At 38.2% G+C, this 14,963-nt stretch overlaps 1 protein-coding gene across 19 annotated transcripts in view; it reads left to right on the top strand.

Moving 5' to 3' along the window:
- NARS2 (asparaginyl-tRNA synthetase 2, mitochondrial) overlaps positions 1–14,963 on the top strand; it is a 145,298-nt gene that overhangs the window by 111,952 nt on the left and 18,383 nt on the right. For 15 of the 19 annotated variants that reach the window (XM_081537601.1, XM_081537598.1, XM_081537609.1 and 12 more), the window contains 3 exons: positions 13–50; positions 5,954–6,020; positions 7,477–7,614. In XM_081537601.1, the coding sequence (XP_081393727.1) occupies positions 13–50; positions 5,954–6,020; positions 7,477–7,614 (243 nt within the window). The remainder of the gene's footprint in view (positions 1–12; positions 51–5,953; positions 6,021–7,476; positions 7,615–14,963) is intronic. The other 4 variants (XM_081537612.1, XM_081537604.1, XM_081537606.1 and 1 more) reach the window with 4 other exon arrangements.

Here is a 14,963-nt window from a genome sequence, read left to right as displayed (position 1 = left end):
TTTTTTACAAAGGACAGATTAGAACATATGCTAAAAAACAACTTTCTAATGTAAGTAGATATTATACTTTCTCTGAACTTTATTCATAATTTATCATATTTATCATAATATATTATGTATTAAATTCTTTTTGTTTGTGTATCTGCTTATCATACTCCCTAGACTCAAGGAACACTTGTATTTTAATGATAGTTATAGCTCTTGTGTCTGGTTCATAGTTGATAATCAATGTTGCATGAATAAATAAATGAACAAATCTTAGCAAGATAAATGAGCATTGTAATTATTAGCTGTATTACTGCAATTCAGACTAATTCTTTAGTAATCAAAATCTACTGGATTAAAAAATATGCTTTTAAGATATATGTAATGTTTGCCTCTCTGTTTTTCTCTATTTCAGTCTTCTTTCTTTTTCTTTGCCTTTGCTCACTAAAATCTGAAAATATATATTCTGAACTGTTTCTTAAGCCAGTTTTTTAAAACCTAAAAATCTATATTGTAAATACGGCACATACATTATTGCTTCATTTTCATTGTAATCCTGTTATATAGCATTTGATATTTTGATATTGGACTGGTTGTTTAGTCAACCAGTCATATTAATCAGATAGGCTATTCTTTTCAGTTTATTAAGAAACACATACTTGATATGGGAAAAACAGCAAATAACTTCTTATATCTAATACAAACAGTTTACATAAAACTTAGTATTCAGCATTACCATATTGTAAAATAGATGACCAGTGCAAGTTTGATACATAAAGCCAGGCATCCAAAGCCAGTGCTCTGGGCAACCTAGAGAGATAGGATGGGGAGGGGAATTCAGGATGGGGGGGACATATGTATACCTATGGCTGATTCATGTTGATGTTTGGCAAAAACCATCACAATATTATAAAGTAATTATCTTCCAATTAAAACAAATTTAAAAAAACTTAGTATTCAGGGTATTTACAGTGTATCGAGGAAGCAAGGTTGATACTCTGAAGGATAAAAGATTGTCTCTGGAAACAGTTAGTATCATTTTCCCCTTGCCATCTTAAGTTTAGCAAGTTTCTGTTCTAAGAGATAAGGAATCCAGCCTATCCTTGAGGAGGGAAATAAGAAAAACTTGGCACACTGGACAGAGCTGAGAATCAGGTAGCAACCTAGACCTGCAGACTACAAGTTAAAAGTGATGAATTGTTGACCCTGAACCAATAACAAGGCAGCAGATGTGGGAATAGCAAAGGAGGGAAGATTCAGGAGCCCTGTGGTAGAGAAACAAAGGGCAGTGAAGTACAAGTGAAGGCTTTGGAGACTTTTTCTTTACTTAAATGTATATTGAATATTTAGTATGTGCCAGGCATTGTTCTAGCATCTAAAAACTGTTTTTAAAGCAATGAACAAAGCAGATAAAACTCCATACCTTCATTGAGCTTACATTCCTGGTGGAGATAAAAATAGCCAAGAAACAAGATAAAATGTGAAACATATAATCTGTGAAAATAAGTAATACTTAGTGGGGAGAAACCAAAAAAGAGATAGAAGATATGACAAAGGAGGAATGAGGAGATAGAAATGGTAGATAGCATGGTGGGGAGGATCCCACTGAGATGATTTTTGAATAAAAATCTCGAGAAAGTAAAGTAAGAGAACTAGCTATATGGGTAAGTGGGAAAAGAACGTTTTAAGAAATTAGTTCATGTATTTGTAGAGACTAGACAAATTCAAAATCTGTTGGAGTGGTCCAGAAGGCTGGAGACTCAGGGAAGAGCAAATCAAAGGCAGTCTGCTGGTAGATTCCTTCTTTCTTGGAGGAGGCCATTCTTTGCTCTAGTAAGGCCTTCAAACTAGATATTATTAGTGAGGGAATCTTCTTTAGTCAGGATCCACTGATTTAAATGTTAACCTCATCCCAAAAAACATCTTCTCAGAAATATCTTGAATATTTGACCAAATACCTGAGTACTGCAGCCCAGCCAACTTGACACATAAAGTTAACCATCACGGACCAGGATGGTGACAGTGGAGGGAGAGAGAAATGGTCCTATTCAGGATAGGTTTTAAAGATGGAGCAAACAGGCTTTGCAGAGAGGGAGAAAGAGAGGCGAGTCGAGAGAGACTTGAAGGCCTTTGACTTACACAACTATGGAAATGGAGACAGAGGAAGGAGTAGCAGGGGGGTTGCAGAGAGAGAGGGGTGATAACAGGCTCATTCCCATGAGGTGTCACGTTATGATTGAGATCCATTCAGATGTCCGTTTGTAGATGTCAGGTAGGCAGTTTGAGTGTCCGGATCTGGAGTGTACAGGAGAGTTCTGGACAAAAGCATAGTGATAAAATTTTTAATTAAGTAAATAAGGAAAGAAGTAAATTGGGCATCTCAAGGAATCTGTGCTGGTAACAGAGAATCAGGCAGATCTTAAGAGAAGCTATCCAGCTCCTATCTAATGAATAAAATCTTAGATGGAGGGAAAATAGCACCATTTATTGAATATTTACTGTGTACCAGACAGTGATAAACTTTACATATACTGAAGTTCATTTTATCTTCACAACAACTCTTGAGTAGTTAAGCTTCAGTTTTCTCATCTCAAAAGTGATAACTTGAGTAATTTTGTTGAAATGACCAAATGCTGCTTAAGCAATATGTCAAAAACTCGAAAACTTGAAAACCCTCCTACAAAACATCTAAAGACGTTAGTTAAAATATTATGAAGTCCTCTTAAATGCATTATTGACTTCATTAGCATTTAAGAGTGGTCCCAGCAGCTAGAAACAAAGAGAGGATGGAACAACCAGAGGGAATATGTAAATTACATGATTCTCAGAGTTCAAAGCACTTTGGAAATAGTTTCTGGGAAGGAGAAGAAATATTATTCCCTGTACATACCAAGGAGCTTGGCGGGCTACAGTCCATGGGGTCACAGAGAGTTGGACACAACTAAGCACGCAGGCATACATAACCAAGAAAAAGTAGAGAGAATTGCTGAAGGCCATTAAGGATATCCAGTGTCAGAACTGTAATTTGAACTTGAAAGTTCTGCCTCAACTTAAGGTATAGGCAGAGTATTGCAGAACATTTAGAATAAGGAGAGCTATTTAGACACGAAGAGTCTTTTTTTTCTTGATATTGTACCTGTAACGTATCAATGGTACAAGATTCTAGTGCTTCCTTTTTTGACTGCTCTTATATTTCTCAATATAATGAATAGGTCATATCAAGTAATTGATGGAACAGAACAGTAGAATATCTAGGCAGAAAAAAACTTAAGACAATATAGCCCTGTGTCCTTATTTTATAAGTATAAATACTTAATTTTTTAATGTTTATATTTTTAGATTTTTTTAAATAAAGATGACAGTTTATAAAACACCTTCATTGAGATGAAGTGATTTACATAGCTACTAAGTGGTAGAGTCAGAGGGAGAACCCAGGGCCCATTATGTTTTGTTTTGATAGAACATATGAAACTGCAAGTGGTTTAGGCGTTATCTCAGGAGTTAAAAGCTTAGACTCTGAAGTCAGCACGTCAAGCTTTACTTCTCACTTACATGAGTGATTTTTGGCAAATTACTGAACCTCTCTAAGCTTCAATTTCCCTCCTATAAAATGCTCATTTAAAAAGCGTTACTACTATCAACACCAACACCATTCTAACTTAGAAATTATCTGTTATTTAATACTAGATTTTCGTTTGAACAGAATTTCCATCTTAAAAAACCTATCACTCATACATAGCTTCGGGAGGTCTATTTGTACTTTATGACACAGCTCTTTCCAGTTAGTTATTATAAATTTGAACTTTGTTTTTGCTTCAGAGAGTAAGTTTGGGTTAGGTAAATTGTTTTTTTAGCTCAAAGGTCTTCAGAAAGCTTGTAGATTTTTGTTTTTAATCATGCAAAATACTGTTGCAGAGGAGATAGAGAAACTGACACTTCATATACTGCTAGTGGGCATAAATCGGTATAACCCTATAAAAGAGGAATGGACGATATCTTTGGTAGTGTCTTTAAAAATTATAAAAACTCCAAGATGCAAGTACTCTTGAACCCAACAGTTCTGTTTTTCCCATGTTCAAAATTTGTGTGAGCATGTGAAGTGAAGTGAAGTGAAAGTCGCTCAGTTGTGTCCAACTGTTTTGTGACCCCATGGACTATACAGTCCATGGAATTCTCCAGGCCAGAATACTGGCGTGGGTAGCCTTTCCCTTCTCCAGGGGATCTTCGCAACCCAGGGATCGAACCCAGGTCTCCCGCATTGCAGGCGGAGTCTTTACCAACTGAGCCACCAGGGAAGCCCAAGAATACTGGAGTGGGTAGCCTATCCCTTCTCCAGGGGATCTTCCCAACCCAGGAATCAAACCAGGGTCTCCTGCATTGCAGGCGGATTCTTTACCAACTGAGCTGTCTGGAGAGCATAAATTAGATACATGCGGTCATGATTCGCCATAACAAAAGATTGGAACCAGCTGAAATACCCATTGGTAGATGACGGGTTTGACTGATTAGGATATATCCACATAGTGGAATGTTAGGTAATAGTTCAAAAGGTAAAGTTCTTCATATACTGATGTGTAAATATCTGCAAGATATATTGAGCAAGAAACGATGTAAAAGAGTGTATATGATGTGTATGCTGTAGCATTATGCTACAGCTGCCATCTATAAAAGGGGGAGATTGAGTATTAGTATTTGCTTAGAGATACATTAAGCCTTCTGGAATGGTACACAGGAAACCAGTAACAATCATTGTATATGAGGAGAGGAACTAAGCTATGTGAAAGGGGTGGAATGATGATGTATACTATTTTATTCATCTTGATTTTTTTTAACCGTATGCATGTATCACCTATTCAAACTGTTAAATTTTTAGTTTGGCTTGCTTTAGGCATGGTGATTTCTTACTGAGGTAACCAGTGGTATTTTTCCTGAACAGTCTTCCAATACTAGAATATATTATTAATCCCTTACCATGGTCTGAAAGAGTTCATAGGATCTGACCTCTCATTGCCTTTCCCATCTAATTTCCTGGCATTCTTCCCCTTATTCAATATGCTGTAGTCACATTGGCTTTTTTTTGTTCCTTGAATAAGCCAAACTGTTCCTCACTGCACGTTTTTGTACTCACTGTTCCCTTTGCCTGGAATACCTTCCCTTAGATATTATATGGCTCGTTTCCTTACTTCATTCAGGATTCTGTCAAATGTCACCAATTCAGCAAGGCCTTTCTTGACCATCTTATCTAAAATAGTACACCAAACACCCCCTTTTTACCTTGCTTTGTTTATCTTCATAACACCAGTAGCTCCCTGGCATTATATTATTTTTGTTTATTATCTTTCTATACACACATACACACCCTCTTTTTGTCTTGCTTTGTTTATTTCATAGCACCAGTAGCTCCCTGGCATTTTATTATTTTGATTTATTTATCTTTCTACACACACATACACACACACACACACACACACACACACTCACTCTCCATAAAGGCAGGGTCTTTGTTATTATTTACTGGATCTCCATTGCCTGGAATGATGCCTAGAACATGGTAAGTGCTCAGTATATGTTGGGTGAATGAATGATAGCTTTCAGGAGAGAGTTTTCCTCTTTCAGTCTCAGTATTTCACACCTTTTCAGGCATTAGCATAACATGAATTCAGAGAAAATCTTTACTTTCTTGAGTGACTAGCTTCTTTGTGTGTACTACAAGTGGATCAGGGTGTGATTATTGAATGGCCATTTCTCTTCACACTCACTGCTCAGACTCATAAGATTAAATCAGCCATAATTTCTGATTATCAATAGTCATTTTTTATAATCGTTCCTGATAACCCAGCAATCATTTTATACTCACATGTGATCTGAAAGACAGTATGAAAATAAGCCTTTTACGGTTTTCAGATGCACTAATTAACAACAGCCCATTATATAAACCTTTTCCTGATTTTACCCTTTTTCTCTCCAGCATTTCTTATACTGAGGCAGTGGAGATCTTAAAGCAGGCATCCCAGAACTTCACCTTCACTCCAGAGGTAGGATACATATATGAAAATTTCTTTCTCATATTTATCTGATTTCATGCTTTAAAATAACCTTACTTCTCTTATTAGCAATATGCAATATTTCATATATGTACATTGGGTTTTTTTGATGTTTGCCCAACCTTGTTGACATATATAGACTGAAAAATTGTTTTGAAGTAGAATCATATCATTTGGACTAGCAGTGACAGAGCAATTATAAAGAAGTTTCCCAAGTTTAAAGATGAAATTCCTTAGAAGTATCATAGAATATAGAATACGATATTAGTGTAGCAATCAACTAGTTCAGTGTTTCTCAAAGTATATTCTGAATGATGTTGTCAGTTGACAGACAAAAGAGGTTATGTGATCAAATAAGTTTAGGTAACACATTAAACAGGTTTCTTTTCCTTTTGAACTTTATAAAGGCTTCTAATTTGTGATCCACTTTGAAGCACACTAAGTTTTGTATTTTTGCTTTTTCCCAGAACTCCTTTATTTTATTGGCAAGGATATCAGTCTGGAAAGACAGCATGATCTAGTGACCATGCACATAATGTTAGAGGCAAGTCTCCTCATTTCTCTGCCAGTGCTTCTTTCCTGTAATTAAGATACTGCCAGACAAGTGGGGCTGATAAGATAATGTTAAGAATATAATACCCTTGTCTTCAAACTACTACTTACACCAGTTCTATCCCCAGTTAGATGTTCTCTTAAGTTAGGTTAGATGTTAGATATTAGGTTAATTTTTTCTCTTAAGTTATGAGTGTCCTTTGCTTATTATATTTATAATCAATTGATTTTTTGTATAATTTTTTTATTTAATATTTGTCTTCTACCCTAGAAGCTTCATGAAGGTAGGGATTTTGTTTTCCTTACCACTGTTTCCAGGACCTAGATGGTACTTAGGGTTTAATAGGCACATTAGTGTTTGCTGAATAAATAGATGAACAGTGTTATTAAATATTCATCAAAGAGCACCTGATATATTAGTTGACTCTTTTATCAAAAAAAAAAATTCACTGGAAGAAGCCAGCTAGCCAAAGATAGACTCAGTATTAGGAATATTATCTCTCATCATTTAATTTCCTGAAACTTAGGAACAGTAACTATAGAAGCAGCTCTGGGCAATATTAATAAAAATTATGATTCTGAATCAGCTTTTATGCACTGTGGAAAGCATACTGTGTCTTCCTATTTGTCTGCTAACTGCTGCTCCCTCAGATGGGGCACAGAAAGCACAGTGTTTATCTCCTAGTCCCAGCTTTCATCTTTCCAGGCTTTTGAATGTTCTGTTCACACGTCTCTCTCTAGTTTCTCTATCTGTGTAACCTCAGCAGACAGTTCCACACATCCCTGATCCTCAGGGAAAAGAAGCCCTCGGCACTGATACAGGTTATTTTTAGGTCCTGCACTGTATATTTCAGCTCTGTCTTCTCCTTTGGTAATTTCTTTTTTCTCATTTCAGTGGGGTGCTGATCTACACACTGAACATGAAAAGTACCTGGTGAAGCACTGTGGCGACATACCAGTCTTTGTCATTAATTATCCATTATCACTCAAACCGTTCTACATGAGGGATAATGAAGATGGCCCTCAGCACACAGTAAGTAAAGACACTAAATAAATCGGGGTTAGTCATCTTAGAGTCTGAGATTTTCCCCTTGATTTAATTTGATTTATCCTTTGGCATATTTTCTTAAATTATATCATTCACTCTTTATATCTCTTAAAATGATAACATTTCTCTCAGGCACCTCTAAAAATGTGTTTCCAAAGAAGATCCCAGTGTTCTGTAAGCACACTTCCTCATTTCTGTCGTAGGGTGTCCTCAGTTAAGCAGATGCAAATGTGGGTGCGTTTTGTTTTGTATTTTTAAATTACTGAGAGCCCTAGAGCAGTGTATAGCAATATGCCCAATCTCCTATCAAATTAAATACTGATTAGGAAACCACATGCGGTAGGGGGAGATGATGGTAGTGGCATTATCACACAAAGGAAGAGCTAGCTTGGCGTAGCAGGCAGCTTAGAGTACTTTGACTATCAAATAGAAGTAGTGTGTGAGTGAGGAGAGGGCTGTGGAGGGGTCGAAGAGGTCTGGGCGCATTCTCCTCTTGGTTGGTTTCTTCTGACCGTCTCTTTTCTCTGCCTATCTTACCTCTGTCTGTCTGTCCTCTTTAGCTCTTCTTGTCCTCTGTTCTTTCTTTTCCCTCAACTACAGTTGGCTTTTATACTTCTGGTATTTTCCCTTTTTTCTCTTTTTTTGTCTCTTCTCTTCTTCACAAAATTGGCAGTAACATAAAATAAATATTTTTTACTCTTTAAATATATATTGAATAGTTCTTTTAATATCATTAATTATAAAAGTCTATGAGACAAATATGTTTATCTCAGAAAAGGTCCCAAATGTAAACTTTGCTGTCTTGTACTTTTCACTTGTTTTTAGGTAAATACCAGTAGGAAAATGTAGATCAGGACCCCCTAATAAATAAAATTACCTCATCATAGGTATACAAGGTTATCTCTTTGAATGTCTTTCCTGTTTTCGTTCATATTACAGCATTCCTAAGATCATGGCATCTGGTCCCATCACTTCATGGGAAATAGATGGGGAAACAGTGGAAACAGTGTCAGACTTTATTTTTTGGGCTCCAGAATCACTGCAGATGGTGATTGCAGCCATGAAATTAAAAGATGCTTACTCCTTGGAAGGAAAGTTATGGTCAACCCAGATAGCATATTAAAAAGCAGAGACATTACTTTGCCAACAAAGGTCCATCTAGTCAAGGCTATGGTTTTTCCAGTAGTCATGTATGGATGTGAGAGTTGGACTGTGAAGAACGCTGAGCACCGAAGAATTGATGCTTTTGAACTGTGGTGTTGGAAAAGACTCTTGAGAGTCCCTTGAACTACAAGAAGATCCAGCCAGTCCATCCTAAAGGAGATCAGTCCTGGGTGTTCATTGGAAGGACTGATGTTGAAGCTGAAACTCCAATACTTTGGCCACCTCATGCGAAGAGTTGACTCATTGGAAAAGACCCTGATGCTGGGAAAGATTGAGGGCAGGAGGAGAAGGGGACAACAGAGGATGAGATAGTTGGATGGCATCACCGACTCAATGGACATGAGTTTGGGTAAACTCCGGGAGTTGGTGATGGACAGGGAGGCCTGGAGTGCTGCAATTCATGGGGTCCCAAAGAGTCAGACACAACTGAGCAACTGAACTGAACTGAAAACAGTATTAGCCACCAATCAGTATGAAGCAAATACTATCATGTCATCTCTTAAGTCACAAATCACAAAACAACCTTGCCAAGAAATTCATTTTTTCTCCAATTTTACGTATAGAAAAGTGAGTTGCAAAAAAACCAATTGCATTTCTTAAGGCTCCGTGGGTAGTAAGTGATAGAGTTCTTATTCAAACCTGATTTCTTCTGGCTCTGAAGTCTGTGTTCTTCTCCACTTTATTACACTACCTCAGAAGTCACAAATATAAAATTACATGTTAGCCGCTGATTTTACCCATTGCTACCTTTCACCAGCATTATCCAAATGCAGTAAGCAACACGGTTGATTTATGATTCTTATTTTCTTTTTTCTCTACCAAGCCTCTGGTATAATTGTTTATGAGAAATGAATAGGCCCACAGGTTGGCAGCAAAAAAAATGAGAGTGACTAAGGAGTGGATTATCCAGTTGCAGGTTATCTGTTCAGTGTTGAGCTTACATCACAAAACACAGGAATATGTCTGTATCTCTTGGCTTTTTTTTATCACTCCTCCCTATCCCACTTCCACCTGTCTCCCCCAGCGCACACACACACACTGTGTATTCCTCTCGTAATTTCCCTCAGTAGAGCACTTTTCAGTCATTCACTTTTGCACTTAAAAATACTCTGCTTAAGGTTTTCCTGCTCTGTGATGACTTCCCTAGCTCACCCAGTCACCCTGAGCCTGCCTTTTCTGGATTTCTATGGCATTTAAAGGATCAGTAAAACTAATTAGTGGCATTGTGTCTATTTTTTGTAGTCTCGATATAAATTTTCCTTTCTCAAATGAAAGTCTTCTTCAGGATGGTGAATGTTTCATAACCACCACAGTATATACCACTCATTCCTCCGCCCTCTAATGTGATTTTTATTCATACCACTATCATTCCCTCTAATTGTACCACTGAAGCTCTGGGAGCAGTAATAATTGTCATGTTATTAAGCCCAACAGACTTTTTTAAAAAGTCTTTTACTTCACCTCTCAGCATTATTCAGCACTATTTAGGACTTTCTTCTGCTTAAAACTTCTTCCACCTTTGACTTCTGTGACAGCATTCTCCTAGTTTTCTCCCTTTCTTAGTGGGTTATTCTTTCTCAGTCTCCTTTTCAGGTTCATCCTCTTTCACTAGATGCTAGAGTTCCTCATGCCTACATCTTTTTCTCCCCAGGTCTTTTCTCTCCCCAGATGATTTCACCTTTACCCACAACTCACTGTGTATTTTCACACGACTCAGAAATTCATGTCTTAAATCCAGACTTCTCCTGTGAGCTCTGGACTTGTCTTACTACCATTTACACATTGTAAAACCATCTGAAACTTAACATACCCCAAACTGAACCTATGATTTCACTTCTTTTCCCTTTCTCCCACAAAATTTGATTTTCTTTGAAAATTCAGTGTTCATCCAATTGGGCAAGCCAGAGTCCTGAATCATCTTTCAAATGTTCTCCTCTCTCACTTCACATATTGAAACTGTTACCAAGTTCTGTCATTTGTATACTTCTAAATAAATCTCCAATCCATCTACTTCTCTTTATTTCCACTTTTACGTTTCTGGATTAACATACCATCATATCTTGCCAGGACTACTTCAGTAGCCTCCTAACCAGTCTTCTGCCTGCATCCATTCTTTTCTCCTCTGAGTTCATTCTCCCCATTTCAGCATGAACTTTTAGAAAATGTAAATCTGCTCACGTTCTCTCTCTCCTAAAAACCGTTCAGTGGCCTCCCACTGCTCTTACACCAAAAGTCAAGATTCTTTATTTGGTCTACAAGCCTCAGTGTAGTCTGGCTGCTCCTATCTCATGTCTTCTGATAGGTAGGCAGGATTTTCCCTCATCAGAGGATCTTTGCACATAGTCTTCGCTAAATTTAGAACAACCTTCTTCACCTAAGTAATTTTACTTACTCTTAGATCTCTTCTCAGTAATCATTTCTACAGAGAAACCTTCCTTGATCCTCTCTTCTGAGTCAGAGATGCACTAAACTACAGTGTGCCACTTTAAATTTCAAACCTGGAATTACTAACTTAATCCATCTTATTTCTTAACACAGTTGTATTTTTACATTTATTTGTATAACTATTTATGTAGTGACACTTTTCTCTATGCCAAAGGACTTGAGGACCTTTTATTTTCACTTATGAGTGTGTTCTGTTGCGTAGCGTAATGCCTGGGACATAGCAGGCACCTGATATCTATTTGGTGATGGACTTCCCGGGTGGCTCAGTGGTAAGAAATCCGCCTGCCAGTGCAGGAGACGCAAGAGACTGATTTGATCCCTGGGTCGGGAAGATCGCCTGGAGTAGGAAATTGCAACCTGCTCCAGTATTCTTGCCTGGAAAATCCCATGGACAGAGGAGCCTGGCGGGCTACGGTCTATGGGGTCACAAGGAGTCGGACACGACTCAGCGCACGCATGCGCGCGCGCACACACACAAAGGTGGTTGGAAGATGGATAAATCGAGCCCAGCACAGTCTGGGACAAATGGTGAGTGAGTTGATTTGCTAAAGAAGTTCCTGGGAAGCTAAAGAGCAGCTTTTACTCTAAATTTTTTTTGAATGTTGGCTCCGTGGAATAAGAATGTCCCGAGGCTTTAGAATCAGGCACCCTTGGGTTCAGGTCTCGGGTCTTTGTGTTATAAACTATGTGGTCTTAGATAAGCCATTTAATTTCTTTGAGTTTTGTTTTTCCATCTGTAAAAATTAGATGATAATATTTTCCAGAATTATGAGGATTGAATTAATTCATAATTAATAATATATGAAAAATGCATAGCACAGTGTTTGGGATGGTAGGTAGTCAATAAGTGAAGTCCTCTTTCCTTCTAAATTTTTATTAAGTCTTTATTGTGTTAAAGCACAGTATTGTTAAAATGTGTGTATGGGGGAGGGGGTGTTGCCACATCATTAAATGCCATTACATAAGATTCCTTAAAAGGCAATTCTCTCATAGACTTCAGTCACAGTTAGCTTTAGAAGTACCAGGAGGCCTTCATTATGACAGGTCTCTCTAAAAATGTGATTTCACAGCCTGAAACCTGAAAGTATTATAATAAACTTTCATGTACTTTTGTAATTTATGCAGTGCTATAGCTTCTCAGAGCTAATTATTAAAATATAACTTACTTAATCTACTGATATATACAACATTGATTTATTAGCAACCTAGATTTCTTTTCAGCTCACTTATACAAAGTGTCTGTTTCTATCCCTACTTTATTTTTTTCAGTGGTGAGTGGACAGTCTTTAGGCCAGCTAACTGAATTCAGCTAACTGAATACTGTTTCTTTTAGTAGGGAGGCAGTAACAGATTATGAGCAGGGTTGCAAGAGCTTCTACAAAGGGTGCAATGCAATCTAAAAATATTGAAACAGGTGTGTCTCACAGTTGTGTTCTCTGGGAAGTCGAGAGGAGTGTAGGAGAATGTTTAACCTATGCTTATAACATTTGACCAAAGGTAATGAATAGTACTTAAATTCTTATTAAGTTCTTATTAAATTCTTATTAAGTACTTATAGTACTTAAGTACTATAAGACTTAAATTGAAGAAAGTAGGGAAAACCACTAGACCATTCAGGTATGACCTAGATCAAATCCCTTATGAGTATACAGTGGAAGTGGCAAATAGATTTAAGGGACTAGACCTCATAGACAGAGTGCCTGATGAACTATGGACAGAGGATCGTGACATTGTACAGGAGACAGGGATCAAGAAAATCCCCATGGAAAAGAAATGCAAAAAAGCAAAATGGCTGTCTGAGGAGGCCTTTCAGATAGCTAGGAAGAGAAGAGAAGCGAAAAGCAAAGGAGAAAAGGAAAGATATTCTCATCTGAATGCAGAGTTCCAAAGAATAGCAAGGAGAGATAAGAAAGCCTTCCTCAGCGATCAGTGCAAACAAATAGAGGAAAACAACAGATTGGGAAAGACTAGAGACCTCTTCAAGAAAATTAGAGATACCAAAGGAACATTTCATGCAAAGATAGGCTCGATAAAGGACAGAAATGGTATGGACCTAACAGAAGCAGAAGATATTAAGAAGAGGTGGCGAGAATACACAGAAGAACTGTACAAAAAAGATCTTCATGACCCAGATAATCACGATGGTGTGATCACTCACCTAGAGCCAGACATCCTGCAATGTGAAGTCAAGTGGGCCTTAGAAAGCATCACTACGAACAAAGCTAGTGGAAATGATAGAATTCCAGTTGAGCTATTTCAAATCCTCAAAGGTGATGCTGTGAAAGTGCTGCACTCGATATGCCAGCAAATCTGGAAAACTCAGCAGTGGCCACAGGACTGGAAAAGGTCAGTTTTCATTCCAATCCCAAAGAAAGGCAATGCCAAAGAATGCTCAAACTACCGCACAATTGCACTCATCTCACATGCTAGTAAAGTAATGCTCAAAATTCTCCAAGCCAGGCTTCAGCAATACGTGAACCGTGAACTTCCAGATGTTCAAGCGGGTTTTAGAAAAGGCAGAGGAACCAGAGATCAAATTGCTAATATCCGCTGGATCATCGAAAAAGCAAGAGAGTTCCAGAAAAACATCTATTTCTGCTTTATTGACTATGCCAAAGCCTTTGACTGTGTGGATCACAATAGACTGTGGAAAATTCTGAAAGAGATGGGAATACCAGACCATCTGACCTGTCTCTTGAGAAACCTGTATGCAGGTCAGGAAGCAACAGTTAGAACTGGACATGGAACAACAGACTGGTTCCGAATAGGAAAAGGAGTACGTCAAGGCTGTATATTGTCACCCTGCTTATTTAACTTATATGCAGATTACATCATGAGAAACGCTGGGCTGGAAGAAACACAAGCTGGAATCAAGATTGCCGGGAGAAATATCAATAACCTCAGATATGCGGATGACACCACCCTTATGGCAGAAAGTGAAGAGGAACTAAAGAGCCTCTTGATGAAGGTGAAGGAGGAGAGTGAAAAAGTTGGCTTAAAGCTCAACGTTCAGAAAACTAAGATCATGGCATCTGGTCCCATCACTCCATGGGAAATAGATGGGGAAACAGTGGAAACAGTGTCAGACTTTACTTTTTTGGGCTCCAGAATCACTGCTGATGGTGACTGCAGCCATGAAATTAAAAGACGCTTACTCCTTGGAAGGAAGGTTATGGCCAACCTAGATAGCATGTTTAAAAGCAGAGACATTATTTGCCAACAAAAGTCCGTCTAGTCAAGGCTGTGGTTTTTCCAGTGGTCATGTATGGATGTGAGAGTTGGATGGTGAAGAAAGCTGAGCACCGCAGAATTGATGCTTTTGAACTGTGGTCTTGGAGAAGACTCTTGAGAGTCCCTTGGACTGCAAGAAGATCCAATCAATCCATCCTAAAAGAGATCAATCCTGGGTGTTCATTGGAAGCTCTGATGTTGAAGCTGAAGCTCCAATACTTTGGCCACCTCATGCGAAGGGTTGACTCATTGGAAAAGACCCTAATGCTGGGTAGGATTGGGGGCGGGAGGAGAAGGGGACGACAGAGGATGAGATGGTTGGATGGCATCACCGACTCGATGAATATGGGTTTGGGTAGACTCCGGGAGTTGGTGATGGACAGAGAGGCCTGGCGTGCTGCTATTCATGGGGTCGCAGAGAGTCGGACACGACTGAGCGACTGAACTGAACTGAACTGAATGAATAGTAATATGGTATATTTTTACAGTTATAG

The sequence above is a fragment of the Giraffa tippelskirchi genome, chromosome 10 (genome assembly GCF_054371585.1).
Source record: "Giraffa tippelskirchi isolate mGirTip1 chromosome 10, T2T-mGirTip1v1.2.pri, whole genome shotgun sequence".
NCBI classification, from domain to species: Eukaryota; Metazoa; Chordata; class Mammalia; order Artiodactyla; family Giraffidae; genus Giraffa; species Giraffa tippelskirchi.
Note: the sequence above shows the minus strand (reverse complement) of the source record. Positions and strands in the feature narration are given on the sequence as shown.